This window comes from Perna viridis, chromosome 7, assembly GCF_037379345.1.
Source record: "Perna viridis isolate PV_CMFRI_1.1 ecotype Kerala chromosome 7, ASM3737934v1, whole genome shotgun sequence".
NCBI classification, from domain to species: domain Eukaryota; kingdom Metazoa; phylum Mollusca; class Bivalvia; order Mytilida; family Mytilidae; genus Perna; species Perna viridis.
In genome coordinates, this window is record NC_142451.1 from 23,187,982 (window position 1) to 23,215,732 (window position 27,751).

Here is a 27,751-nt window from a genome sequence, read left to right on the forward strand (position 1 = left end):
TTTAGGATTGAATTTCTACTATGAATGCAAATAAAAACATTTTGATTCACTGAAGTTCATAGTTGTGATCTTTTAACTTCAAGCATACAAAACTTTACTTTGATATTATTCAGAAACGGAATAACATTTTGACAGTAGCATGTTTATCTGATAGCATCAAAGAAATACAAGATTAATTCCTTCTAAATTTGTAAAGATACTGGCAATAAAGGACGAGAATTTGATTTGCATTAAACATATTTAAAAATTATGCAGGAACAAAATTCAACTGAACTTGCAATAAAAAAAACTTTAGCATTAACGTAGAAAATCGAATATTACTACATCCTTTATGCAGTTACAATGAAAACTGGAATGGCCTACATGCATTTTAAATTGTGTCAATCACCATGGGTTAATTTATACATCTTCAAATCATGTCTACTTTTTGCCAAATTAACTCTAGATGATCGTATATAAAGACTGTAAATACAATGTCATGAACATTTATTTGTACATATATATATATCTGATGCAGACTTAAACATTCATTCCCTAACAATGAGTATTAAAAAAAATGTTTTGCCATATATATAATAGAAATAATGTTAAAACTCAGATCATCTCACAATGAGTTAAAATTTGTTGTAGTAAAATTCCATCATAAAAGTTTTAAGTATGATTTGCTTAGTGTCTGAGGTAAAAATATAAATTATCTACATTATCAACACAATCTACAAGTGACCCGCCAAACAACATTCATGTCTATAAGGTGGTGACTTTTCATCATGGAGATCTATTTCTTCTTTCCTTTAGCAGCCTTCTTGGCTCCTTTTTTGGCACCAGCTCTCTTCACTGTTTTCTTTGCTGCCTTCTTGGGTGACTTTTTTGTAGCCTTTGCCTTTGCTAAAATTAAAGAATGAACTACACATGTATTACCATTGATCTGTTATAAAAACTGCCATATGAAACATGTTGTTTACAATGGGTTTTTTTTTTAAAAAAAAGCAGAATATACAAAATATAAAGTGAGGAGGACAAGAAATGTAAACTCTTCAGTCTACATAATTCCTGGAATTTGCAGAAGCTGTTTAAGGCAGCTTGGGTGACATTTTCACATTTTTTGTATCACATCCTGTTAATTCATACTAGCACTGGTACTAGTTTGACTGAATTGAACTTTTGTGGGTTAATCCAATGATTCAGGTAAGTAGGTATGCATTTATAAATTATCTTTTTTATGCTAAAACTTTATAAAAAAAAAAAAAAAAATACAATTTATTTCCAAAGGCGCGTGTGCTTTCAAATTTTCACTTGAACCTCCTCAGATTCAAAACACTTCATGTCCAAGACCACTTCGTAACAATAATACTTTTAATGTCTGTATTGGGGACAAGCAAGTTTGAAAGCATAGCATATTCTGTGGTTTTCAAGTAGTTGTCGCGTTGGTTGTTTTCTGTTGCCCCTATGTAACACAAAAACATGCAAAGTAAATAAGTTTTAAGTGTTATAAGGTGTAATATTTGCCAAATATATGTTAGATGTTACATTTGTACCACTCACATCACAAGAGTTTAGAATTTTAAATGAACACTCACATCACAAGAGTTTAGAATTTTAAATGAAGTAAAAACTAAATTAATCAGGTGTGAAAATGTTTCAGCTGAAAAACAAATACTTATGTTTGAGTTTACACTATCTCATACCTGGGGCATCACCTGCTGCTTTCTTGGGTCGGCCTCGTCCTTTTGTAGCTGCCATTCTGAGCAATTTACTGTAAAAATAATGTTATTCAGAATGTATTCATTGCAAATCGATGATTAATTTTGTCACATCAGTATTGGATCTACATTTTTAACATTACAAAAATGTGGTGATAAACAGTTCGCGGGAGCTTAAAATCTTATCCTTTGTTCAGTGTATTCAATTATGAAGAGAAATCGAATTTATGATCAAACCACAGCCATTTGCATTCCTGTACATTTTGGTTGGCATAAACTCACAAACAGAACAGCAGGATTTATTTTGATGATTTTATCTCTTAATTTTTCCACGGAATAACTATCAATGGCGGACCAAATATTGACGTCCTGATCAAAACAAACCCAACCTTGTACGGAAATGTTTTGTTGTTCAGAAGTGAGCAAACGCGCACCGCTGATTACACGTGACAATTTATGTGTAACAGTTTAGAATGCAAAGACATAAATTTCTATAATCAATTGCCGAATGTAGTAAAATAAAACATAATTTTGCGAGAAAAGGAACTCACCAAAGTGCTGTGTTGATTACAAAACAGACGCTAACGGTTTGAAAATTTTATCGACACCCAAGAGCGGGCTCGTGTATTTCAACCAATCGGAGCTACTTTTATGAATTAGCCGCAACACAGAACCAATAGAATCTATTATAACAAATAAGATACGTATTATTGACAAACGCGCCCTTTGACACATAGCTCTGATTGGTTGAAACTAATCTCCAGAACCAAAAATAGAATGTTATTGTTTACAAATTAGTTACCGTATTGACCATAAAAATGTCTATCAGAATTAAATTGGGGTATGAACACTACTTAATTTGAAGAATTGGGGAAAAACTGAGACAAAACCAAAACACGGATATGCACTGGATATGGTGGAATGCAACAAATGCATCAGCGTACATACTTTAGCCAGCAACCACCTATTGATTTTTTTTGGTGTGGGGGGGGTGTATGGGAAGTATCTTTCTGAAAAATGTAAAAAAAAAAAATAAAAATAAAAATAAATTGACTTAAGTTATCACTGGAGAAAAAAAAGTTTGTTTAAAAAAAAGGACAAAAATTAATTGTGGCGTAATTAAAACAGGAAAAAGAGTAGTCAGATGACAAAAAAGTTTGCTTCCCGTTGAAAACAAAAAGTTATTATTAAAGAAAAATGCAATTCATGTCACCCACCAACATAATTCCTATCTCATATGCACGAAATGAAGAATTGTCACGTTAGCTTGCGTTATGCCATAGATAATTTAAATATGAAAAAAACATGAAACAATAACTCTTTTTACAACGATATCGCCGGTCAGAAAACACCAAACATAAAAGGAGTGGATACCTATAAGAACCCAATGCGATAACCATCTCAAGAGATTTACTCTGACAGTTATTGTAAATAGAGATGTTAGAAATCGTATCAAATTTATACAATAGAAAAAAAAAACGACAACAGCCACATGTTCTACATTAAAAAAAAAGAAACTTAAAACGTATGAACTGGTGTAAAGGTGGTAACGTACTAGTCACGTGTCCAATGTAGTATTCGATTTGTAAATACAAAAATACGCTGCAACGCGGGAAAGGATTTGAAATATCTTTCAGTTTGATAATATATTAAGAATACACGTCCCAGTACAGGTTCATCTTACCGCTGTTGATAAACAAATACCAGAAATACCGTAAGACGATTTTCTAGAAAAGCAGAGGACGCTTACCCTACCGGTGCACCTGGTCCATGCTCCCGGTTTTTAGTGGAGTCCGAGTTGCTCATTTACTTTTGTTACTTTGTATGTATGATTTTAGTTACTTTATGTTCTTTGTTGTGTATGTCTGTTTTCCATGTCTGGTCTTTGTCCCTGGATTACATTCTTTTGATTACCGCTATAACCTTGGTTCCCTTGATTACTCTTTCGAAACAAACACTGTTGAAATAAGAAGAAAAATAACTTTCTAAACTAAGAAATATTTCGTATATTTAAATAAAAGGTCAAACTTGTAAAAGGGTAAATAAGTAGATTGAATGAAGCATTAATTATTCGATCAATTAAACGTGATTGAAAATCGTTGAATTACAAATATATACTTTCAAAAAGTATATGTTATTCGACATATGTAATTATATGTGGTGCATCGTCTGAAAATTTTAAGGATGTATAAAAATAAACGTCAGAATAATCTGATTGAAAATACTAACTTTTTACCGTATAAATCGCACATTGACTCCTAAATAACGTAGTTTCATACTCAGGACAGGGACAGAGTGAAGGTGACTACTTTACCCTTGTCAGGGGCGGATCTAGACGCTTCAAGAAGCAGGAACTCCTCAGAAAAGAGAGGGGGTGCTAAGACATTGTTTACCATTTTTTTGTCATTTTACACATGAAAATGACAAATTTTCCAGTGAAGTGGAGGGGCACCAACCCCCTGCATCCAGAGGGGGTGCAGGGTATTGGCACTCTCCATTTTATTATATGTCTTTATCAGTATGCACAAAAATCATGTTCTTTTTTTGGTGACATGGCATCGATAGTGTTAATCAGCCGTGACTCATATAAATGCATGTCACGACAATGAAAAACGAACTGCACTACACTCATATATAAATAAGCGTATGTTCTTGTGGTCTGTTTCTTTAAGTGTTATATTGTAATTCTTGATGTCTCAACTGTTTAACAATTAAGATCGCCAACAATATTATTGTAAATAGTAATATGTTATCCTAGGATGTTGTTGAAGAAAGGTGTAATAAAATGGCTATCAAGAAGCTGCATGCTAGACAAACTTTTTAAATAAGCAGGAGCGGATCCAGACACTCACTTAAAAAGGAGGGGTGTCAGTCCGGATTTCCTGAAAAAAAGAGGGGTACTAGGACATTATTTACAATTTGTTGTCAATTTTACACATGAAAACGACAAATTTTCCATCCAAAAGGAGGTGTACGTGCTAAGTCCTGTACCCCACTTCGCCACTGCAGGACATTTAATATAACATATTTCTGAATCTCATCTTTAATTTAATTATTTTCATTGAAAATTCAAAGTATAGAATCTTATAAAGTCCGGAACCTGTCTTTGTTAGGTGCTATTAACTGATTCTTTACAAAGGCACTTAATTATCAGAAGCGGATCCAGAAATTTTGAACAGGGGAACTCCTTCCTGGATCCGCCTCGGGATATGAAATATTAAGTTAACGGCAGACTATGCTAAGGTGTCAGAAAGTTTTATAAATTTATCCGTGTAGTGTATATATAGCTCAAACAGTAAGAATTGTCTCTCCTATGATATTATATAAACTAACTACATAACATGTATTGGTATTGAGTTATGTTTCATTGAAACATAATAATTAAAAACCAGAGATGTTATTTTTGCACATATTATAAATGTATAAACACGTTGGGAGTTTCCATTCCCTATATTCCATGCACTTCCTGTTTTGACTGAATGCGGCACCCATTAATTCTGCAGTAGAAACTATATAAGGTAAGACATATTAAACTGCTACATCTGGTATACACGATTTGTATATTTATACACGCGATTTTACCGACTCTCTTGGAATTGGAAGTCTGGGCATTTACATACTTCAGTGTGTCTGTATACGTAGTGTTTCCAATATGCCCCGAGTCTATTCTAGACTTTCGTGTAATGGGAATAGTCGAGCAGTGTCGATTATGATTTAGTTATCATTCGGAACTACTTGCCCATTTCCTCTACACAGATCCGATTGATGTAATTTAAATCGTAATTTTTAAAGGAAAAACGTAGTTTATTGTATTGTCTGTTTTTAAGAAATTTGTTTTGTGGTATTCAGACATTTCAATAATAATTATCTCCCTTTTAAACTTGAACTGGGTAAGCGGACACGACACGAGACATCCTTTTTTCCATAGTTTAATCAATTGAGGGACATTTATTTTCATCGTTGTTCATTGATATAGAATATATGCATCATTATTCAATTAAAGAACCAGCTGTCATTTTTGTTGGAAGGTTGCACATGCATTTTGAAGCATACGCCTACCGCTACTCACCTACTGGTAGTGGTAGGTCAAATTCTGTATCAGCTGTCCTTGGTACACAAATTTATGTGAACCTTTTTGGAAGGTTTGAATCTCGAGTTATCATAGTCCCGTCCTTCCACTTAAAAAGATATTGCAGAGTTATTAGTAACGTGTTACTTTTTGTACACAACCTTGTATATATTACCTTTTGACATTGGGGGATTAAAGAAAGACTCCAGTGATTATAAAGTTGATTAAAAATTCAGACAAATAATTTAGCACTTGGAAAGTTGAATGTCACTGTTAGATGACATTTGGCTGCAAAAAATATTTGGACCTCTTGTCCTGAGGTCTAAAATGCCCTAATTTAGAAATCTGAAGATGTGAATTTCAAGAGTTACACACATTTGTAAAGGTATATTTGAGTGTCAACACATGAGTCAAAATATTTGTGGCATTGAAAATGCTTTCTTGGTAGCATGGATCATTTTTAAATAGGGTATTTTTTTTAAGTTTACAATAAAAAGTTGTTTGCTTCAGTCTTGAAAATCTTCAAAAATGCATGAAAATGTATAAAAGTATGTAATTGGCACTAAAGGATTCTTCCCAATATGAAATTGTTAATGTCAATTAACCAGTGAAACCATAAAATCTCAATGCCTTAAGGTTGATAAAGGAATTATAATCACTGCCCAAAAGCACTACCTTACTGCACAATTTTAGGCAGGCATGTTTGAAAACACACATGAACCACACATGGGATTTCTGTGGAATTTCTTCGGGTGATTGCCTATCCATTTTTGGTCTAATATCAAAGCTTTCAAAATTTTGAGATATATATATATATATATAAATCACAGTGTTCATCTATCTGTTTATCTCCCCATTATTCTTTTACAAGGCTTAGTCTAATTAATTGAATGCATTCAGTTTAATGGAAATCTTACATTCTGGTCAAATTCTTTTTTTGTGTAAAACGGAGCTGCATCAAGCTTGAATTTTGTTGCCATATATCTGCAAATTGTTCAGGGTTCCATCTCTGCAGGCATATCTAGCTATGTATTTGTAAAGTATTTATGTAGAAATAATCTGTCACTTAAATATCTTTTATCAAGAACAATAGTGTTTAAATGTAATAGTCCTTTTTCATATTCCTAACTTGGTCTTGCTTTTTTTTAAATTTAAGCAAATGGAAGTAACTCTTCTACCGAACAGACTGGGTTACTGTCCATTTGGAGCAATGAAAAGCAGTAGACTTCAGATTCAAATATTTGATTTATTGAGGCCCATTGATACAAATATCTAACCTTGAATTGCTAATTTGTATTATAATACATTTGAAAAGATTTTTTATACTATTTGGTACATAGCAAATTTTGTTATTTATTCATTTACCTGTATTTAGGTGGGACTAATTAAAAATTATAGGCAGATTCAGGGGGCCTTGGTGGCCTGATGTAATGGGATTTTTTTTTCAAATGTTATATATTTTATGCTGAAACAATTAAAAAATACTCAGAAAGATATATATAGTTCAATAAGTTTTCAAATTTAGCATTGTATTATTAACACAAGTAAACTATAATGCTTGTCTTTTAACATTTTTCATATGGAAAAATATGGGGCCCATATTAGGATCCCCTTTTGCAAATCTGGAAACTGAAAATAGAACTGTCTGCCCAATGCTTTTTTTTTTGAGATTTGCACTCCATTAAAATTTATTGCATTGTGGATGATAAAAATCATAATTTTCTACAAATGAAATATATTAGGCCCAAAAAAAACCTGCTGTTTTTAATCTGCTTATAAGTACTGTGGTTTTTGTTACTACAATATTTTGATTTATAATGAAAGCCTTGAAAAAAAAAATCAAATGATACAGAAATAATTTTACTTTTTTTCTACTTTTGAGGTGAAGGAATGAATATTGGAAACACTGCTAAAAGACTTAGTGTAACATTAGGGACATACATAGTACAGTTATCTGGATTGAAAACAATCCGTCCCATTGGTAGCTGTAATGTAAGTGGTGCATGGTTGTGGGTTTGAGTTGCTTGTTATTAGCCAGTATTAGTTGTTTCCCTCTTATTCTTTAATCTCTCTGTGTGTTTTTATATCTTTATAGTTGTTTATTTGTGCTCTTAACTTTTACTTTCTTGACTAACGCTCACTTATGGCACATGTTTAGTAAACTCTGAATTACTTTGTATTGCTTTGGCCTTAAAATTGAGTAAAAGCTCATCATTAAATACATTCATGATGATATAGTACAACTTACTCATATCATGTTGATTTTTTTATGTAATGCAAAGGGGTAGGCCTCAATGCTACTAATATACAAAGTTGCTTAAGTCTGAGAATATTCTGTATATATAACTTTTTGTGAGGTCATAATATCCCAAGACTTTTGATCTTAGTTACCATTGAAGTCAAAAACATTTTTAGATTGAGTATGCTTTCAGCTTTGGCCTTTACTTTTTATATAAAGGGAGATTACTCCAGGTCTACAGTTTGTTCAGCTGCAATTTTGTTCATTCATAATTTTATTCAGAGTTTTTCAAGTTAATAACTGAATGGACAAAAGGTCCCACTTGCAGCCACAATATGCACATTATTTTATGATTAAAAGTAGATACATGTATTGGGAGTGCATGTAGGTTATATGTTCCCTGGGACCAGTTGACTTCTGTCTTTCTTGTGTTTCTGTATTGTAATTGCATGCATGTTGAATGCATTCAGTATATCATTCAAAAGTGATAGTTTATAAAATAAGTAACATTGAACACCACTTTCAGTCTTGTGTTTTGGTGATTTAACCTATAAATTAAACAAGTTGAATATAATTTTCAAAGTTGTGCTTTCATAAATAGTATCTGATAGGTGGATTGTGGAAAAGTTTGAGACCCACCAGCAATTGGGATTAAAATTTTGAGAATAGGCCATTTTTATGATTTTCAGACTTCAATTAGCCCATCTTTATAATACTTTGTAAATATTTCTGATTTTAGATGGAGTGTGGTAAATGATGCATGGTCCAATCCAACAACAGTTGCATCTTCAACTTTTTACATGAAATTTCTAGAATTTCTACATGAAAAAAATCTGAATGAATATTTTAATCTTGCTGGCTGTTTTTTTTATATCAGCCTGTTACTTTAAAACTTTGTGAAAACACTATTTTGAACACTTTTTTAAATCAATACTCAATAATCAATGCAGCATAATTCCAACCTTTAGATTTATACCATGATATAGCATATGTTATATAATTAATTAGCATGCAACAAGTTTCTATTAAGTTTTCCATGTGATATAAACAGTGTTGTATAGTGATTAATTTAGAACATGTTGAAATAAAATCATGGGCCCTTATGTGAAATTATGCAAAACTGATTTATTGGGTTAAACTACAGGTCAATGGTAAAGGTTGGTTGCTTTTGATAGTAACAGAGTAAACTTATTGATTACCAATTTTCCCCTAATAAATCTTCCCATTTTTTCTTCTGTTTGTTATTGATGTATTGGTTCAGGCTATTTACCCCAGAGTAAATTGATATTGTAAATGTTTGATTATTTTTGGGGTTCTTAATTAATGGGAAAACTGAGATCTTCAAATGAATTATTTCCCATCTGTTTATAATAAAATTTGATGTTTGTAACTTTTTACCAGTACAAGTGAAAAAAAAATTAAAAATAAATAAAACAAGTTAAAAACCAATTAAAAGTTCAGTTATATAACTTTAAAGACTAATCTAAGCCAAAGGGTATTTGTTTCTCTTTTGGATTTCCATAAGAGGAGAGCTGTTTCCCCTGATTATATATTGGTAGGATGATTAAGACACATTCCTGATCAATAAACATTTGCTAGTGGCTATAAATTCATGTTTATAGAGCAGATAAAATGTTATATATGTGTATTCGTGAATTTTAAAGTATTGATATACCTTTTCATGTCTTGAAATATTTTTTGTTTTGAAAAATGATTTTTTGGTGATTATGAATGAAAAATCCTACCCCCTAAAAAAAGCTGATGTATTTTTTGCCATTGCCACCTTTGAAATAACTTTTTAAACTGATCAAAGTTGAGTAACCAGAGGTTTCATTAAGAACAGGCTACTGTCAAAATGTAGACAGTTCAAAAAGTGGAAATGGATGGTTCAAAATCACAATGGGTCCATTCCCCCTTTGATATATTTTGAAGATGTAGACAGTTCATTTTCTCTATTAAGCCTGTTCACAGAAAAGATAATGAAAGCCCTGAGTAATATATAGACTTGCTACAAGTTCGTCTTTATTATATACATGACACAGAAAATCTATACTGTCTTCACAACTAACTTTTCAGTTCACAGGCCCGAAATACATTTTTCAGAAATTTTTACATAGTGACTGTTAGCCTGTAGTAGTTAATTTTACAGGTCCACCTCCATTTCACCTCCATTTTGACAAGCCTTGGGCCTTGTACTACTGCTTAATCGTGAATACTATCTATGTAATTAACTCTCTGATAACGACACTACTACTGGTAATTGCTGTACATGACTTGCTTGCGAGTTCATTAGTTAGTATATTGATTTATTTTCAAAACTTTTAATAGACTGTATTCTAAATTCTAATGACATTAGTTGCCTTTCTTTAGCAAGTGTTGATTCAAAATGTGATGATTTATTCATTCAATAGTTAACAGATATCAAGTGTTTAGATCATCTTCTATGACCATATTATTGACCTACAGTTCATCATTTTTATGATAATTTTTATCTATCTATCAGATCAATAAGTTCAACAAGTAGTTCTATTACACACCATACTTCATTTTCATTCATACATGTATTTGTAGAACTTTTTATGACATTTCCTGGTAGATTGTTTTCTTTGTGTTTTAAGGAGTAAGTATACCTGGGTTGGTTACAGAATACCAATTACATATTGAAAATTTTGATATGCTGCACACATGTTTCAGGGAGTGAGAGTTTATTTAAAACTAAAATTAAATTTTAATGACATTTTGATCATAACTTAATTTTCAATTTTTAATTAATTACAGGCCTTGTAAAAAATATTTTTGCTCTATATTCTTTACTATTTCTTATTTGGTTATAACTGTTTTCACAAATAATAGATGTAGTAGCTGTAAATTTGCTTAAATTTGAAAAATAATACATATAATTTTGCTGCTAAAATGATTTGTTGTTGAAAGCAGAGTATTTATAAAAAAATGTATTTTTTCAATCAATATTGCATGAACCATTCTATATGTATGTATAATTTACTGAAAAGGAGTTGGTTTCTGTAAGGGCTAAATAGGGCTTTTAAATCAATGTTTACCTGAAGAGAATTTGATATGTTTCTGCAACTCTTTAATGTGTTTTATAATTGATTCACTTAGTTTATGGTAATCATTTGAACATATATGGTCATATATGCCATTCAAACTTGGCTGAAATTGGTAAAATTTGTTAAAAAGGCTGGAAAACACCAAAATTTGTGCAGTTTTTCACTCTTTTAACAATTGCTGTATGCATGTTCATTCTCATGCTTCATATGTTTTGTGTATAATTGTCAGTTACAACTCATGTGAAAATATCCTGTGAACAAATATCTTGCCATTTTCACTACACTCTAAAACCATCTTAAAAATTGAAGAAATATTAAAAGTTTAAGGTTTTTGTAAAATTTACATAAATGCATAATATTATTTCTGGAAAATTGTCATAAATCAGACCAATCAAAGCTTGTATTTAGTGTTTGTGACCCTTTTACTATACTACTACTACCTAGAAATCAGCTTTAATCAATTTTTAAAAAATACACAAATTATGAGGACAAAAGGGGTCCTTACCAAACTTTCTCCTTTGTTCAATTCATTTGTTGATATTAATAAATTTTGAATGTTTAATGTTTTGCATATAAAGAGTGATAAAATCACCATTGTATAGAGATAGCAGAATAGCTCATTTTTACTTACAACCCAAGGACTGCATGGTTTTGATACGTTGCACAGACTTCATTTGCTTTAAAATCTGTTTTGCATGAGATCAGTAATCAAATGCATTGCACATCTGAAAAAATTTTTCTGTTCAGCAGGATTATCTACTTATTCCTTTCAGAGAAATTATTCCAAGATGTCAAAATTAAGAGGTGCAGATAGACTGAAGGGAACAGAGAAGAATGTCTGGTTTGTACAGATTAAATTTAAATAGCTGTCTGTGTTAAAAATAGACAGGAGGTGATCCATGTATGTCAAAAACCCACCATTTTCACATAATTTCTTGTTCAGAAACAGCTATAGGCCACATAACCAGTCTTATTTGTCATTCATTTGTTGCGCTTTTGAGATAAAATTTATATAGATTGTACATGAAACTATCACTTTGCAAGGGTTATCGTTCTTGATTTGGTTTGATTTGATTGATTTTACTGGGAGGTTAAAGCGTAGTTTTCTCAAAAGTACAGATTTAAATACTGAGAAGACCATTTTCACAGAAAAATATTGCATATGAAGACCGAAAAATCATTGTTTGTTCCATGGGTTTTTCTACAACATCAATCACCTTACTATAGGCAGTGTCTGAATTTTTATATCGATTGGCACTTTAACAACATTTTTGTCTGTCTATGATAAACTGTCTACAGCCTGTTTAGTTTTTTATAGTCCTGTCTCAGTGATATTGTTGGCCTTATAATACCGTCAAAATAAGGCTGTTTCCCCCTAATGAAAGATTCCCACTCCAATAGATGGCTAGTCAAAGTGCAAAATACGGTGTTTCTGTTCAATTTTATAAGTGAAATTCCAAATTTCCCAATTTGAAAATTTGAAATAAAGGTGACTCACATTTTCCTAATTTAGCCAACAGTGTCACTGAGTCAGATTTTATTGATAAATGAAATAGAATATTGACATATTGGTTCACAGGAAAATTCAAGTCTTATTTGTTTACATCACTTTATATGTAAGATTCAAGCTAAAATACAAATACTGTGAAAATACTTTAATTTACGTGGCTTAGGGATGAAATACAAGCAGGATACACATAAATGGAAATCTCATTTTCGTTAGGAACCAAATTTCGTGGTTTGGCCTACCCAAGAAAACCACAAAAATTGGTACCCCACGAACATTAGTACTCTCACAATAGATTTTTTGTTTAGAATTCTGTGCTGGGTGTAAAACTAAATCATGTCCATTCAGTTTTCAAATCCATACAAAAATAATGAGAGAAATACTAGCATCAACAGAAAAAAAGTAGATTTGACAGGTATGGATCCTACGATTTAAAAAAAATAGAGGTTCCAGGATTGTTTTGGTCATCTATTTGTCCAAAGAACTCTCAGAATTAAGAAAATTCTGAATCTAAGGAAAGGGGAATGTCCAACTGCTTACTTGGGTCATCCCTGGATTTGCCAATAATCGATGTTGAACTCTCACTGGTTTTAAAGTGTTCAAATGTGTTATAAATGTTTTTACTCTTTCTTTAATTCTTAGGGTGGAATTTGGAAAGTTGGCTGTAGAAAACAAAGCCTTAAATCTTGGACAGGTAAGTTTTTTGTGCAAGAGAATTTTACAGAAGACAGGATACTTTTATTCCATGAAAGTTATTTTCCTTTTTTCACCTCGGTATCCATGTACTATAGTCTATATAAATTAAATTCCCAAACAATATCTTATTGTTTTGATCTGTCACTTTGCTAATAGTCATATCAGGGTTTTAACTTTTTTGGCTTGGTAGCCCACAGCTTAAACTTTTGTACCCAGTATGTATAGTTCTTTACAAAGAACTTTCACTGTAGAAATTTTAGTAGCTCACACCAAATTTTAGGGCCCATTGGTGAGTGGGCCTTTGTTAATTTCAAACTCTGCATCTTCTCATGGTTGTCAGTCTTCAGAATGACAGAAAAGAAAACTTAAGTAGCACTCCAGCTAAGGATCATGCAAAATTTGATTCATGGGTGAAAAGCCTACATATTTTTATTTTTGATATTTTTTTTGAAATGTCATAGTAAACAGAAATTAACATGTGGTTTTTCATATTACCCGTGCTCTTTGGAGATAAAAATTATATAGAATGCACTGTAGATTTCAAAATTAAGGGAGATAACTCTGTAAATGACGCTCAAATACAATAGAATCTATTGGATTTTTAATGTTGCTTATCTCCAAAGAGCAGGCAGATTTGAATGAATAATTACACATTTCATAGTATAGACCCATAAAACAACTTAATTACAAAAATAAAAATATGTAGCCTTTTTTGGGGTGTATCACATTTTTAAGATTTTGCATGATTCTTACAAAGACAGCAACTTAAGCGTCCAATTTGCCTATTTTGCCTCAGATTTTCCAGTTCTAGATAAAAGAAATATAAGTCTAAGACTGACACTGATAAATAAGTAACTTTTTTCATGTACAAGTAAAACAGTTATTCTTGAGGTATTTTCAACTAATATTTTTTAATTGAACAAGGATTGTTTTGAAATACTAGATTTTCTTAAAGCTTTGAAAGCAACTTATGAGACATACTGTAAATGTATTAATTTTCGCAGGTAAGTTTATTTGCTAGTGTAATTTTTCATGGATTCAAAAATAGATTAGCATTATAGAGTGTTAAAAATCAATTTCGTGGTGTACTATTTTTCATGCTTTTCTGTCCACAGCGAAAATAGCGAAAATTAGTATGTTTACAGTACTCTTTTGTGAACTGCTTAATACTAAGGAAGAATTGCAGAAGCTAAGCAACATTAACTGTATAGTGAAAAAAAATAAGTCTAGAATATTGTACACTTCTTGTACTTCTCATCCAATGGTAAGTCTTAAACCAGGCACTTGTACCTGGCCACAACAAGTCAGGATCATTTTACGCAGTACTAAGTGTGGAAATTGTATATGGTCTATAGATAACAACTGAAGCTGTTTCTCTTTTTACATGAAATGAAGGAAACTATACTAGTAAGATCACTTAGCTTATTTTTTTAAGTACCTTTCCACATAAAATTCAGACACTACCAATGGTAAAGTGATTCATGGTAAAAAAAAAATGCCAAACAATTATGCTTTTTCAGTCTGCATATGCTATACTTTCACTTAATGATAACTATTTCTGCACTCAGATCTGCACTTTTTAGAAAATCATGTATTCATCTCCCACTAAAATCAACCAAATTAAACCAAATGAAGAACAATCTATATAATTTTTATCTTGGAAGCGCAACAACCAAATGAAAATATAGTACTGTTATATGATCTGTTAATGTTTCTGAACAAGAAATAAAATTTAATTTGGTGGGTTTTAGACATGTATGAATCACCATCTGATTTTTAGAAAGACTGTTACTTAAAGTACTGTAAAAACAATGCTGTATGCATAAAAAAAAGTAGACAGTTTCTTGTTACCATGGTTGTAATTGATATACTTCATCTACTTTTAGGGTTTTCCAGACTTCAAGCCTCCTCAGCATGTGATTGATAAAATGGTCCACGCTGTCGATGGGTCTGATAATGCTTTGTTGAGTCAATACACAAGAAGTTATGTAAGTTCAATAAATCAAGAAAAAGGAAAGGTTTAGGCATAAAATTATTATGTTTGTGTCAATTGTTGAATTTTCTTTTGTTTTGCAATTACATTATGTGCAGCTATCATATTTATCTTATTTGGACCAAAATGTATATTTAAATAGACTTCTTGATGGATATAGGTGTGTTTTGGGTTAATTGATAAAATTTCAGCCAGACTGACATCTTGAGTTATAGGGTTAATCTAAATGTACTCTAAAAAAACTCTATTATGTGAGGATTAAAATTTCAGCAAGTTACAGGAATCAGTAAAAACCTCATTTTGGTTGTCTGTAAATTCTCTTTCACTTTAACTATGAAAATACTTTGTATGGTGGTTTTGATTATCATTGTTTTTTGGAAAATCTCTTATTTAATGGAGTTATGTATCTAAGGAATTTATTTCAGCTTCATAGTTAACCATAAAGATGGAATTAAAATATCAGTATATGGTATAACTGAACAAAAAGGTAACTGCCAGTACTTAGATTACATTTAAGCACAGTGAAAGTTCATAGGAGCCATTATTTTCTTTTAAATTAAGACACAAGATTTTTACCAGCATAAATCATGGTACACATATTAACACTTTCTTAACCAAGTGCTGTCTTTTTTTAGGGACATCCAAGGCTAGTAAATATCTTGGCTAAGCTGTACGGTCCAGTAATGGGCAGGACGTTGGACCCAATGAACAATATCACAATATCAGTTGGAGCATATGGTGTCTTGTTCTGTGCTGTACAGGGCCTTATTAACCCTGGAGATGAAGTAATCATAGTTGAGCCATACTTTGACTGTTATGAGCCCATGGTGAAGGTTGCTGGTGCTACTCCAAGATATGTTCCTCTCCGTCCAGTAAGTCTACTCAAAAATATGTCCCACTCTGTCCAGTAAGTCTACTCAAAAATATGTCCCACTCGGTCCAGTAAGTCTATTCCAAGATATGTCCCACTCTGTCCAGTAAGTCTGCTCCAAGATATGTCCCACTCGGTCCAGTAAGTCTATTCCAAGATATGTCCCACTTGGTCCAGTAAGTCTGCTCCAAGATATGTCCCACTCTGTCCAGTAAGTCTGCTCCAAGATATGTCCCACTCTGTCCAGTAAGTCTGCTCCAAGATATGTCCCACTCTGTCCAGTTAGTCTATTCCAAGATATGTCCCACTCTGTCCAGTAAGTCTGCTCCAAGATATGTCCCACTCTGTCCATCATGTCTATTCAAAGATATGTCTCTATCTGTCTACTAAGTCTTTAGTCAAACATTTACAATTCTGTCAAAGTTTCTGCAGTAAATTTTAGTGGATTATCTTCAAATTAATGGAAAAGATAATCTACTTTGAAGGATTTTCATAATAATTAGGAGAGTATTTGTTTTGGTATGTAGAGCTTTTGGTTTTTTATCATGTTTTTCATCATTTCATTTTAGAATATTTTTTTTTATTTATCACAATTTTAGTAAATTGGTACATAGTCCAAAGGGCTTGGAAATTTGGCTTTTGCCCTTTACTTATATAAAAAATAACTTTATGCCTTCTTTAATTTAAGACTTTGTATGAAGGGTGGTATGAAGTATGTTAACTTGCTCAATTATGTTGCTTAACTTTAAATATTGGTGTTTTTCAGACAAAGAAGGATGGTCCTTTGACCAGCGATGACTGGAAGTTAGACCCAGTAGAATTAGAAAGCCAGTTCAACGAGAAGACAAAAGCTATTATGATTAACAACCCAAATAACCCAGTAGGAAAGGTATGACAGTTGATTTTAATATGCTGTTTAACCTGTCTAAACTGAACTCTGAACAATCTGAAAACCTGTATAAACTGAACCCTTAGCAATCTGAATACCTGCCTATACCAGACACTCTATAAATTAAATTGATATCATTTTTTATGTTTTTTTTCAACCTTGGTGAACCATACACATACACTTGTCTGAAGCAAAACAATTCTTAAGTCCCAGGTTGGTTCTGTTTATACAATTTTCACAGCATAATGATAGCTTAAAGTAACACCTGTTAGATTCTAACTGGTAATTAATTATAGACTAATATTAATTAACACCTATTATTTTCTTGGTATGGTCCCTTGGGTGTTTATTAGTCAACTTCGGGATGATTAGAATGCCTGGAAATACTTGTTGATGTGAATTATTTTGTAACTTATGAAATGAAAACCTGTAGATTAACTGAGCAAGGAACTGTAAAAATGTTTGTTTTTTATACAACTTTCAGCTATAGCCTTTTCTGGTATTCATTATGAGCTTAGCAACCCAGTAAAATATTAAACAAATATCTGTAATTATGTAGCAAAAGAGGCATAGTACTACTTGAATATGATTGTGTAGCCTCTTTTTTCTAATAAAAACTTGTAAAATCATGTAAAAGTTAACTATACATGTATGTAAAGGATGTATGTAAGATATATATGTAAATAAAAATTTTAGAAATATTGCTTGTGTAAGTATTTGTAAGAAACAGGCAACATGGGAAAAATCAGAAACATGCATATCAAATCCCCACCGATCTGACAGTATGATTTCACTCAAGGATGCTTTCACTATTTCCAAAAAAAAAAAACATTATTTGATCTCTGCATCTCTGGCTTTGCTCAGAAATTTTTCTGTAGAATGTTAAAAAAATGAGGTTTTTGACAGAGTTATCTGCCCTTGAAATTTTCATTTGCAGTGCATTTCAATGAGATTGTAATTCAGTTGTCCAGCATGGAATGGGGAATCTTGTCTGTTTTCCTTGATTCTTATGAAGCAAATAGTCAAATTACACTATCAAAATGATGGGTTTTTTCATACCATATATCACCTACTGCCTGATTCTTACAGGGACTGACACTTAAGCCACAAATATTCAAACTTTCTATGTATGCTTTATTTTGTGAAGTTGAATTAGCATTATATATATATATAGGACGTTTCTTTTTTTTATCAGGTTTTCAGACAAGATGAATTAGAGATGGTAGCAGGTCTTTGTAAGAAGTATGATACCATCTGTATATCTGATGAAGTTTACGAGTGGTTGATTTATGAAAATCATAAACATATTAAAATTGGTAAGATGTTGTCAACTTGTATTTATTATCAGAATTTTATTTTATTTTTTTTAAAAGCTGCATTAGCTGCCTAATTTGTTCAATTCTGATTTTACTGAATTTTGCTGATTCAATGAAATAAGTTTGTAGTAATGCAATGAAAGCAATAAATGTTCGATAATACCTACAGAATATTGTGAAAACAACGTTTTTTTTAATCAAAGAAGATTGATAGCTCTGATCTAATTATTTTTCGCCATTACTTCTGAAGATTGCCATAAGGACAATCACCTGGGTTAAAAATAGTATTACCTTGGTAAAAATAAATACAATAACGAATACACAGGTAAGCATGTGTCTTGTTTACATTTCATTTCATCTATTTCTTGATTATTTTTCTAATTAATAATGACAGTTACTGACTACATTTGTGCCACATTATATCACAATATGTAAATTACAAAAGGATCCTTGTGTTACTGGTATATTCAAACTTTTTTCTTTTACGGCTTAAATCTGTCGGTTTTCCTTGCCATTGATAACCACTTTCACTTTGCAATCAGATTTTTTTTTTAGAATCTACCCTTACAGCACATGCGTGGAATAAGGTCACCAGAAGTTACATGCATACAAATTTATCTAGGTCGACTTTTTGTCTTGCAAGACAATAAATGTATCGACACCTATTTCATGTATTTTATGCATTTTATTTGTGGATATCAAATAAAATTATACAAGAAATGATTTCATGCAAAGATAACTTCCCTATTATAGAGGGGCATATGCCCGGTTTGCGCAACTTGAATCTGTGCATGCTTATATATTGGGATAACAGGTATAAAAGGATAGGGTAACTGAATTGGCAACAAAATTTATTTGTGTAATTTGTTCCTTCATGTATTATAAGCTTGAAAATAACTTAACAATGTGATGATCATGTAATTTAAAAAAAAAATGTATTGAAAAATTTTCTTCATTATGCTTGCCCTTTCCTAATAAACATAAACAATAAGACTTGTTTTGGTCACTATTTTAATTGATAGGAATTTATCCATTTCAGCCTCTTTACCAGGAATGTGGGAGAGAACAGTTACTATGGGAAGTGCTGGTAAAACTTTCAGTGCTACAGGATGGAAGTTAGGCTGGGGTATAGGTCCTGATCATCTCATTAAACCAATGCAGGTGTTACATCAGAACTGTATATACACGTGTCCTACACCTATACAGGTAAACAATTATGAAAATTTATAAGGACAGAGGGTCAGGGCCATTTACAGGGATGTCATTAGAAGCCGTCAACTGGCAAAATTTGATGGCTACTCTATTTCCAAAAATGGATGAACTCATGCAAAATTTTTATCAGTCTACCTGCTACTTTTCTTTTTTCCCCTTGCTATTTAAAATACTACTGACATCCCTGCCGTTTGTTCATGTAGATTCTCTAAAAAATAAATGACTCAAAATCATTCAGACAGAAGTAAAGTATTTTGAAGTGATGTATGCAGGTAGGAACAGAGACAAATTTTATTTGAGTATAAATAGCAACATCCCGCATAGGCAAAGCCTAGAATCTGCATACACCTGTGGTGAAAAGTTCAGAAAATAAACATTACAAATGTACATACACCTGTTATCTACCTATAAAGTTAAGACCATTGTTTATTTGACACAAACTGCAGTAGAAATTAAGATTACTTTTATTTAAACAAAAAATGAAGCTGTTATGAACTAATTGATCAAACCTATAATAACAGACATCAACCTTCATTGTACCTTTGTCCTTGTAAAAATCAAGTGCATGTAACAGAAGATCATGATAAAACATTTCTTATCTTCTATTTTTCATACCCCATGCAACATCCTTGCCAAGGTATAATGTTTTGGACTTGTCTGTCTAGTCAGTCCATCTTTGTGTCCATCATAGCATGTTGTGGCCTGACACCTTCATTTTTGAATGGATTTCCTTCAAACTTCGGTGAATTAGCTATACAATTTCTTCTGCGGACCATTATAATTTACCACTTGTGATTACTACTCAATATTTACTCTGATAGTGACTTATCCCCCTACATATATTATTTTAATCTTCATAAGGAAGCTGTAGCAGAAGGGTTAGAATATGAGTTATCTATCATTGATGATAAAGATAACTGCTATCTGTACAGCTTAGCCAAGGAGCTACAACCAAAGAGAGATGCCCTTTTTAAAAGTCTAACAGAGATTGGAATGGTCCCCACTATGCCTGAAGGTGGATACTTTATGATGGCTGATATATCCAATCTTAGTAAGTTGACATTTATAGGGGGTTTCCAAAATTTAAAAAAGAAGGTTTTGATATGAAATTCCTAAAAAGGGGAACTCAAGGATATTGTAAAGATTTTATTTTTTTGTGGTCACTTATATTTTGTTTTATTCTGTATAGTAACATATCAATTTCCGCGGCTTAAAAAATTGATTAGTGTTATAAAATGTTAAAAAATCATTTTTGTGTGTACTACTTTTCGTGCTTCAGTCCACTGCAGAAATAATGAAAATTTACAATATTACTTGTTCATTTTTTGCCAAAAATTTTCAATAAATTAAATAAGTGATCCAATTCCTGGCACAATTAATAGAGAGTAGAGAATCACAGATTGAGGTTATTTCGAGTGGATATGATGCATTACGATAAAAATTATTTAATGTTTAGTCTTTGGATGAAACAATTTGTGTAAACATAACAAAGTTTATGGAGTTATAGAATAATTTATGTATTTGATGAGAATTACTTTTCCTCAGCAAATATTTTTTGTATTGCAGAGATAGACATCCCTGATGATGGAACAAGTGACCCATATGACTTTAAATTTGTGAGATGGCTTTGTAAAGAGAAGGTTAGTTTCTTGAACTTATTTTTTAACATGAGTTGATAATACATGTAGTGGTAAGGATTTTTTTACTGTGTGGTTGAATTACCAGCTTTACTTGGAGCTACTTCAATACTTATTGTTGAAACAATATTTTCTCTACAATAGTGTGTTATCATATTTAAGGCTAGAGGATTTTGATGTGTGGTAATGACAATTGGGGTTGGTAATTATTCTATACCTTCACTGGACATAATAGATAGATTCATCATTTCATGATTGACCCCATTCAGGAACTTTAGTAGAGATTTGTGGTAAACCTTTTTGCTATGAAAATTTTGACACACTTTCTTGAAACTCTTTATGTCACAAAATGACTTTTAACAAATTCAAGCCATATTTATCATTTTGATCAACGAGTTATTAGCAAGACATTAGTGTTGTGTTAACAAATTTCCTTTTAACTCCCAATAACATATTGAGAATATTTTTTGTAGAAACTATCTGTGATACCTCCATCAGCATTCTACAATCAAGAGCATAAGAATCTAGGAGAGAAATTTGTTAGGTTTTGTTTTATTAAGGTAAGTGAGAAGATCCAAGAATATAATACTCTTGTAAAGAAGAAAATTGGTCTTCTTGTCGTTCGCCATTGCACTTGAATGCCAGTCTTCTCAACAAATCTGGCCGTCTTCTGTAGGTCTTCCACAGGTCCATGCAGATTCTCTGTAATAGGGGTTGGTTTATCCCATATCTTCTCTCTCTGTGCCTGGTGTAACTTGCACATCTGCAGGAAGTGTTCTGTATTCTGCTCTGCTTCTCCACAGGGACGCATGACCTTCAAAACTCTGTACAGATGTTGGTTGAGTCTGTTGTGCCCTGTCCCTAGCCTGAAGATTGTAGTTTGCTCAAATCTTTTTAGTTGATGGTAGCTATCTTGCTTCTGAGGGGTAATGTGCAGAGATGATGGTCTTCATCTCTATGTAGCAGACAGAATTTTCATCTTGCTGTTGTTTAGCTTATCTGCTTTTTCATTTCCATTGATTCCACAATGTGAAGGTATCGACTGTATGGCAGTTTTAAGGCTCTTGATGGAATAAATAACTCTTTCAAGTTGTGGTAGTTTGTTGTTGGTCAGTGCTTGTATTACGGAGAGGGAATCTGTTAGGAATACTACTTGCATATTTTCTGCGGTTTCCTTGATGTAATTTGTCGCATGGATGAGTGCTTCTTCTTCAGCCTTGTAGTCAGTGCAATGTAATCCTGTTGGTATTGCCATTGACTGTTGTACTCCATTTGGGTATTCTATGTAGATACCGGCCCCTCCTTTTGTTGTCGCATTTGTGGCTGAACCGTCTGTGTAAACTCTTGCCCACAATTCTGATGGATACTCTTCTTCCAGCATGCTCATTGTTACGTTTTTTTCTGATGATGTTTGATTGTTCATCTTTGGCACTGAGTAACGGAACTGTTGTCTGAATGGTTACATTGTCCTTCTTCTCTGCACATAGATTGTCATTCATTTTAAAATCTATAGGTTTGACATGCTTAGGTAGATATTCTTGGTGTTTTCATGGAAATGCTCTTGTTTCTAGAGTGAAGCTGGATCTTTTGAGTTTGCCTGAGGATGGTTGTTTCAGTCTCTCATTCATTGTGTGGTTTGGTAAGCATTGATATTTGGTGGCCTGTATCATAGCTTTACTTTCTCTTCTCTTACTTAATGGTGGTATGTTTGTAATTTCCTCCATACTAGCAATAGGTGTTGATTTCATGGCTCCTGTGATGATGCAGAGTGCCTGATTCTGAACTTTATCTAGAGTCTGATGGTGAGACTTAGCTGCTGTCATCCAAGCACTAGATCTATATTCTAGATGTGGGCATACATTTCCTTCATTGACAGATTTCAAAACTTTCTCATTAGCGCCCCAGTTTGTACCAGCAAGTTTTCTCATTATGTTTAGTTTTCTTCTGTCTTTGGCTTCTGCTGTCATTATATGCTGTTTCCATGTAAGTTTTTTTATCGATGGTTACACCAAGGTATGTTTGAATGATCTTCCATTGTGATATGGATGTCATCCATGGTCAGTTTGACAGATTGGGTTTTAAATGAGAGTGTATAGAGGGTTGCTGTTGTTTTCTCTCTATTGATGGTAAGAGCACCAGAGGACAAGATCATCTGTATAGAGTGCTGATTGTACACCATTTGGTAGCTCTGGAACTAGGTCATTCATATTGAGTATGAAGAGAGTTGGTAGCAATACTCCTCCCTGTGGTACACCCTGTTTTAGAAATATTTTTCGGCCATGCTTCCCGTCTACCAGTACTCTTGGCTTTCTATTGTACAGATATGAGTCGGTCCATTTGTACATTCTTCCACTTACTCCAAATTTAAGAAGTTTCACAAGAAGGCCATCTTTCCAAACTTTGTCAAATGCTCTCTGAAGTTCTACAAAGACGGCTAGCATTACTTTCTTTGATTGAAATGCATCCTCGACTACATGGGATAGATGTGTTGTCTGATCTTCTGTGCTCTTGTACTATCTAAAACCAGCTTGTTCTTGACCAAGAATGTTCTCCGATACCAAGTATGTCTGTAGGTGCTTGTTGATTATACGCTCAATTAATATGCAGCAACTGCTTGTTAGGCTAATTAGGCAGTAGCTTCAGGCTTTCGACTTGTTCTTTCCCCTCTTCAGTATTGGCATCATTATGGCTTCTTTCCAACATTGAGGGACTTGACATTGTCTCCAGCTCAGGTTAAGAATCTCTAGCAAAGTTGTTAATGCTAAGGTACCAAGGTGTTGAAGCATTTCATTGGTGATATTATCTGGACCCGATGCCTTTTTCATTTTCATTTTTCTGATGGCTGCCTTCATCTCAAACATGGTGCATAAGTTCATGTGTTGGCATTTTTGATCTTTCTCTCAATTCAATTCTTACCTCTTTTTTCTGTGATGGCGGTATATCAGTGCTGCTTTCTTTCTCATAGCCTTTAGCAAATTCATTTGCTCCCGCTTTCCCTATGGTTGTTTCTCCTTCAACTTCTAGCATGACCTTTCACCTTTGCTTCCCTCATCATTCAGTGCTTTTTTGTATCATTTTCCATATCCATAGATGATGTTTTCTCTCTCCACCCTTTCCTTTGACATTCGATCTTTGTTCTTACATGTTTGGTCTTGCACTTTTGGAGTTTGATGTTATTTTCTTAACTGGGATTTAGTTCTGCATCATCCCTTGCCTTTGTGAGTGCCTCGTGTGTTGCCTGTATCTCACTGGACCAGTATGGCTTGTAGTCCTTTCTTACACCTCTTGGTATACTTTCCTTTGCTGCCTTTAATACAGCAGTGTTGAATGCTTTCACCACATTGTAAATATTCTTTCCCTCTATTTCTATGTCCCTTGTAAGTTCATCTGTTCTAACTTGAAACATACTCCAATTTGCATTCTTGTAATTCCATCTTGGTGGCTGAGCATACTCAGATGTTGTTGTTTCTGCAATGGATATCATGACAGGTCGATGATCACTGCCACCTAGCTGGTCACATACCTTTCTACTGATTTTTTGGTGTATATCATCAGTACAGAAAGCTAGATCTGGTGTGGTAGTTGTATGCCATCGACGAGAATAATAAGTAGGCGCATCATTGGCTAAGGATAAGGTGGTTTTCATCCTGCCAGTCTTCTATGGTCTCCCCTCTTTGAAAAAAATTGGTAATCTATGTAATGTTAAAGATTTTTAAAGTAGATAATTTCAGAAGTTACATATGATATTGATTTGAATTTTTTTCTGGAAAAAGGATGACACAATATTTTACAATTATGGCATCTGTGCATGCCATATAAAGATTCAAGTGTTCCATTAAACATGATATTGTATAAGCTGTCATAATTGTTCTATTACATTTCCCTGTAGGAATTTTAAAACTTTTCCACTCGGTTATTCTTCATCTTAATTTTTAAAACAATTATTTTGGTATACATTTATTGTGGAGAAGTCAAAGAGATAACCATGCAATATTACTTGTTATCAGGATGCCAATTGTACAGTATTGCAAAATAAGGGTGTGTTAGAAATTCATAGTTTAACTTGAGACTATAAGGTACAAAATGTATAGATTCTCCCTCAGTAATAAGGGGTTTTAGTTATTTCTCCACTCTTGATGGTAAAATTAAAATTTTCATCATAGGAGTTTAGTGAGCATGTTGAAATCTAAATTTTACCATAGAGAGTGGAGAAATAATTTAAATCAAGAATAGACTGAAGAAGAATAGATTACTACCATGAAATTTGGAGAGACCTTGGAAAATGTAAAATGGCAGGAAAACCCTGCAGAAATTTAATCATTGCCTGGTGGTTAAAAAGTCATGTTCAATTTAAATCACTGGGTCAGTATGAGAAAAAGCTTCATATCCTTTCAGGTTCGCTTCTGTTCTGTTGGTAATTTCTGTCTTCACCTCTTGACACCATGTTTTCTATTTATGTTAATTTGATTTTATTGAAATGATTTTTTATCAGTAATTGCTTATTCATTTTGTATTCAACTGAATATTGTAGAAAGATGAAACTCTGAAGAAGGCTGATGAGATTTTCAAGAATTGGAAGGTTTAATGATTGGATATTCTGTGCTAGCTCATATTGAGTCTTCATGTATAAAGAATTAGAAACAGTATGGAAGAGCAACCAGCATTTGATGTAATACAGCTCATTTACTGTCAGAATTGTATCCCCTGATTATTATAAATTCACAAATTTTTAAATTTAGTTGTTAAAATGCAAATAATTTTGTTTTAAAACTGCTGTAAGGAAATTTCACCTTTTACTGAAATTGTATGATAATTTTAGTGCAAGAATAAAGTAAATTATATCTTGCAGTGGTATAAAATTGAAAATGCTGAATATACAATATACAAACTTTACCATTCAGATTTTGAAGTGTTGTCTTTTAAGATAAAATTGATTCCAAGATTTGTTTTTTAAGTCAGTAAACAGAAACAATACTCGAAAACCTACTTAAGTTGTAGAAGCAGTATATATTATGATTTAAGTCACAAACTACTCTTGCATACTACTATGGTCTGTAAGTTTGTGTGACTGGAAATCAAGTTTGGAAAATTCAATGCAATTACTGAAATTAGTTATCTGAAGTTACATGAAAAGATTTTTATTTAAATTGGGATATCAGTCTATAATACATGTATGTACTTGTACATGTAATATTCCAATTCTCAATGTTAATATCATTCTCTGGTGTATGGTGTATATTATTTTGATATTTAAGATCAGTGCTGTTAGCTTTTTAATGTGATTCCTGCCAAGTTATTTTATGTCTGAAACTTTAACTGCTCTGTGGATACTCATATGAGTGTTTAGCTGTTGAAGATCATGAACTGTAACTTGTTAAATATTTTAAGTGTAGATCACTGTTAAAGATATACTATTAAATAAAAATCATATTTTGACTAATTCTTATAATTATTTATAATGGAGGGATTACATGGCATCCATAGTGGATAAGATGTTTCAAAGACCCCTTTTTTCACTCCCCACCCTCAGTAAAGACATTTGATTATTCTTTCTCAGTTGACAGTTTGCATTTCTCCTCTTGTCCAGTGCTATTTAATCCAGACAAAGGCTGAGCATTTGGGCCTCTTTTTTCTTCTTTTAACCTGGCTACCAACAATGACATCAGGTCTAGTATCCTCTCCACTCCATCTGTTCTTCGTTTGTGCTTAGGGGTACCTACTTTGTGTACACTGTAATCAAGACATATTGAAGCAATATTATCTAAACTTGCTCAGTGATTATATAGATATTGGAGATGTGCACTTCCTATAATAGAGAAATTTGATCAATTTTTTTCTTACATTTTTAGCATGATGAATTTAGCCATTTTTGTCATCACTTTATGTTGTGATTGGTACCTATTTATTGTGTAAACTATAACTCAAAAAGTTTAGAACCAGTATTATTCTAACTTTGCACAGTATTTACATGCACATTGATGATGTACACCTCCTATTATAAAGAAATTTGATAATTTTTCCCCCAACTTTTTCAGTAGTATATGCTATCATTAGGAGAATACACTTGTAGTTTTTTTATTTGCTTTGTGTTTACTTGTATGCATAATGAAGACCATGGCAAATATATGACAGTGATGCAGGTCCAGACATGTACTAGTCTTGTTATCATGTTTTATTTGTATTTAGTGCCATTTTAACCTTTTAAATGACAAGTCAACATGATTATTATTCATTCATAAATTCAGCCACTCTCTACTATACCTAAATTGTGATAGTTTATTAAGGTGATTAATTATTTAACCCATATATTCATACATGTATATAAGATATAACTCCGTGTCCATATTCTAGTATCTTGCATTTATGACTTTGGTAAAAAGCCAACAGTAAGAAAATACCAATGAGACCATGAAATGTCTTCCCAAAACCTGGCATCTGATTCACACAAAAACAGTAAAACACCCAATGATAACAAATCATGACACAACAGACATGTAAGACCCTCGGGCATACATGTATAAAGACCCTAATTTCTTTCATTATACTTTATTCAC

At 32.5% G+C, this 27,751-nt stretch overlaps 1 protein-coding gene and 1 long non-coding RNA gene across 7 annotated transcripts; one reads left to right on the plus strand and one right to left on the minus strand.

Moving 5' to 3' along the window:
• Nucleotides 1–469: 469 nt before the first annotated feature.
• On the minus strand, nt 470–5,419 carry LOC148611863 (uncharacterized). Of its 3 annotated transcripts, none has more exons than XR_015924259.1 (3): nt 2,252–2,360; nt 1,686–1,753; nt 470–885 (listed from the first exon to the last, which is right to left on the minus strand). It is a non-coding gene; the product is annotated as an uncharacterized LOC148611863 (long non-coding RNA). The 3 variants fall into 3 exon arrangements; XR_015924261.1 differs by lacking the exon at nt 2,252–2,360 and adding an exon at nt 5,321–5,419 and having other exon boundaries at nt 628–885; XR_015924260.1 differs by lacking the exon at nt 2,252–2,360 and adding an exon at nt 1,983–2,121 and having other exon boundaries at nt 628–885.
• On the plus strand, nt 5,084–26,633 carry LOC148611864 (kynurenine--oxoglutarate transaminase 3-like). Of its 4 annotated transcripts, none has more exons than XM_088592821.1 (13): nt 5,084–5,218; nt 7,652–7,761; nt 11,850–11,917; nt 13,226–13,277; nt 15,166–15,267; nt 15,908–16,144; nt 16,910–17,032; nt 18,228–18,348; nt 19,388–19,554; nt 20,422–20,611; nt 21,127–21,200; nt 21,671–21,757; nt 25,729–26,633. In XM_088592821.1, the coding sequence occupies exons 2-13, from the start codon at nt 7,660–7,662 to the stop codon at nt 25,780–25,782; spliced, it is 1,377 nt and encodes a 458-aa protein (XP_088448947.1). In that variant the 5' UTR covers nt 5,084–5,218; nt 7,652–7,659; the 3' UTR covers nt 25,783–26,633. The 4 variants fall into 4 exon arrangements, with proteins under 4 accessions (XP_088448947.1, XP_088448949.1, XP_088448948.1 ...); XM_088592822.1 differs by lacking the exon at nt 5,084–5,218 and adding an exon at nt 5,572–5,590; XM_088592823.1 differs by lacking the exon at nt 7,652–7,761 and having other exon boundaries at nt 5,094–5,218.
• The last annotated feature ends 1,118 nt before the right edge of the window (nt 26,634–27,751 follow it).

Excerpts from the sequence above, each read along its gene's own strand:
- LOC148611864 (XM_088592821.1), top strand. The coding sequence starts at position 7,660 with ATGAATATTGGAAACACTGCTAAAAGACTTAGTGTAACATTAGGGACA. Across the intron at positions 13,278-15,165 it reads AAGCCTTAAATCTTGGACAG|GGTTTTCCAGACTTCAAGCC; the intron begins GTAAGTTTTTTG and ends ATCTACTTTTAG. Across the intron at positions 16,145-16,909 it reads GATATGTTCCTCTCCGTCCA|ACAAAGAAGGATGGTCCTTT; the intron begins GTAAGTCTACTC and ends GGTGTTTTTCAG.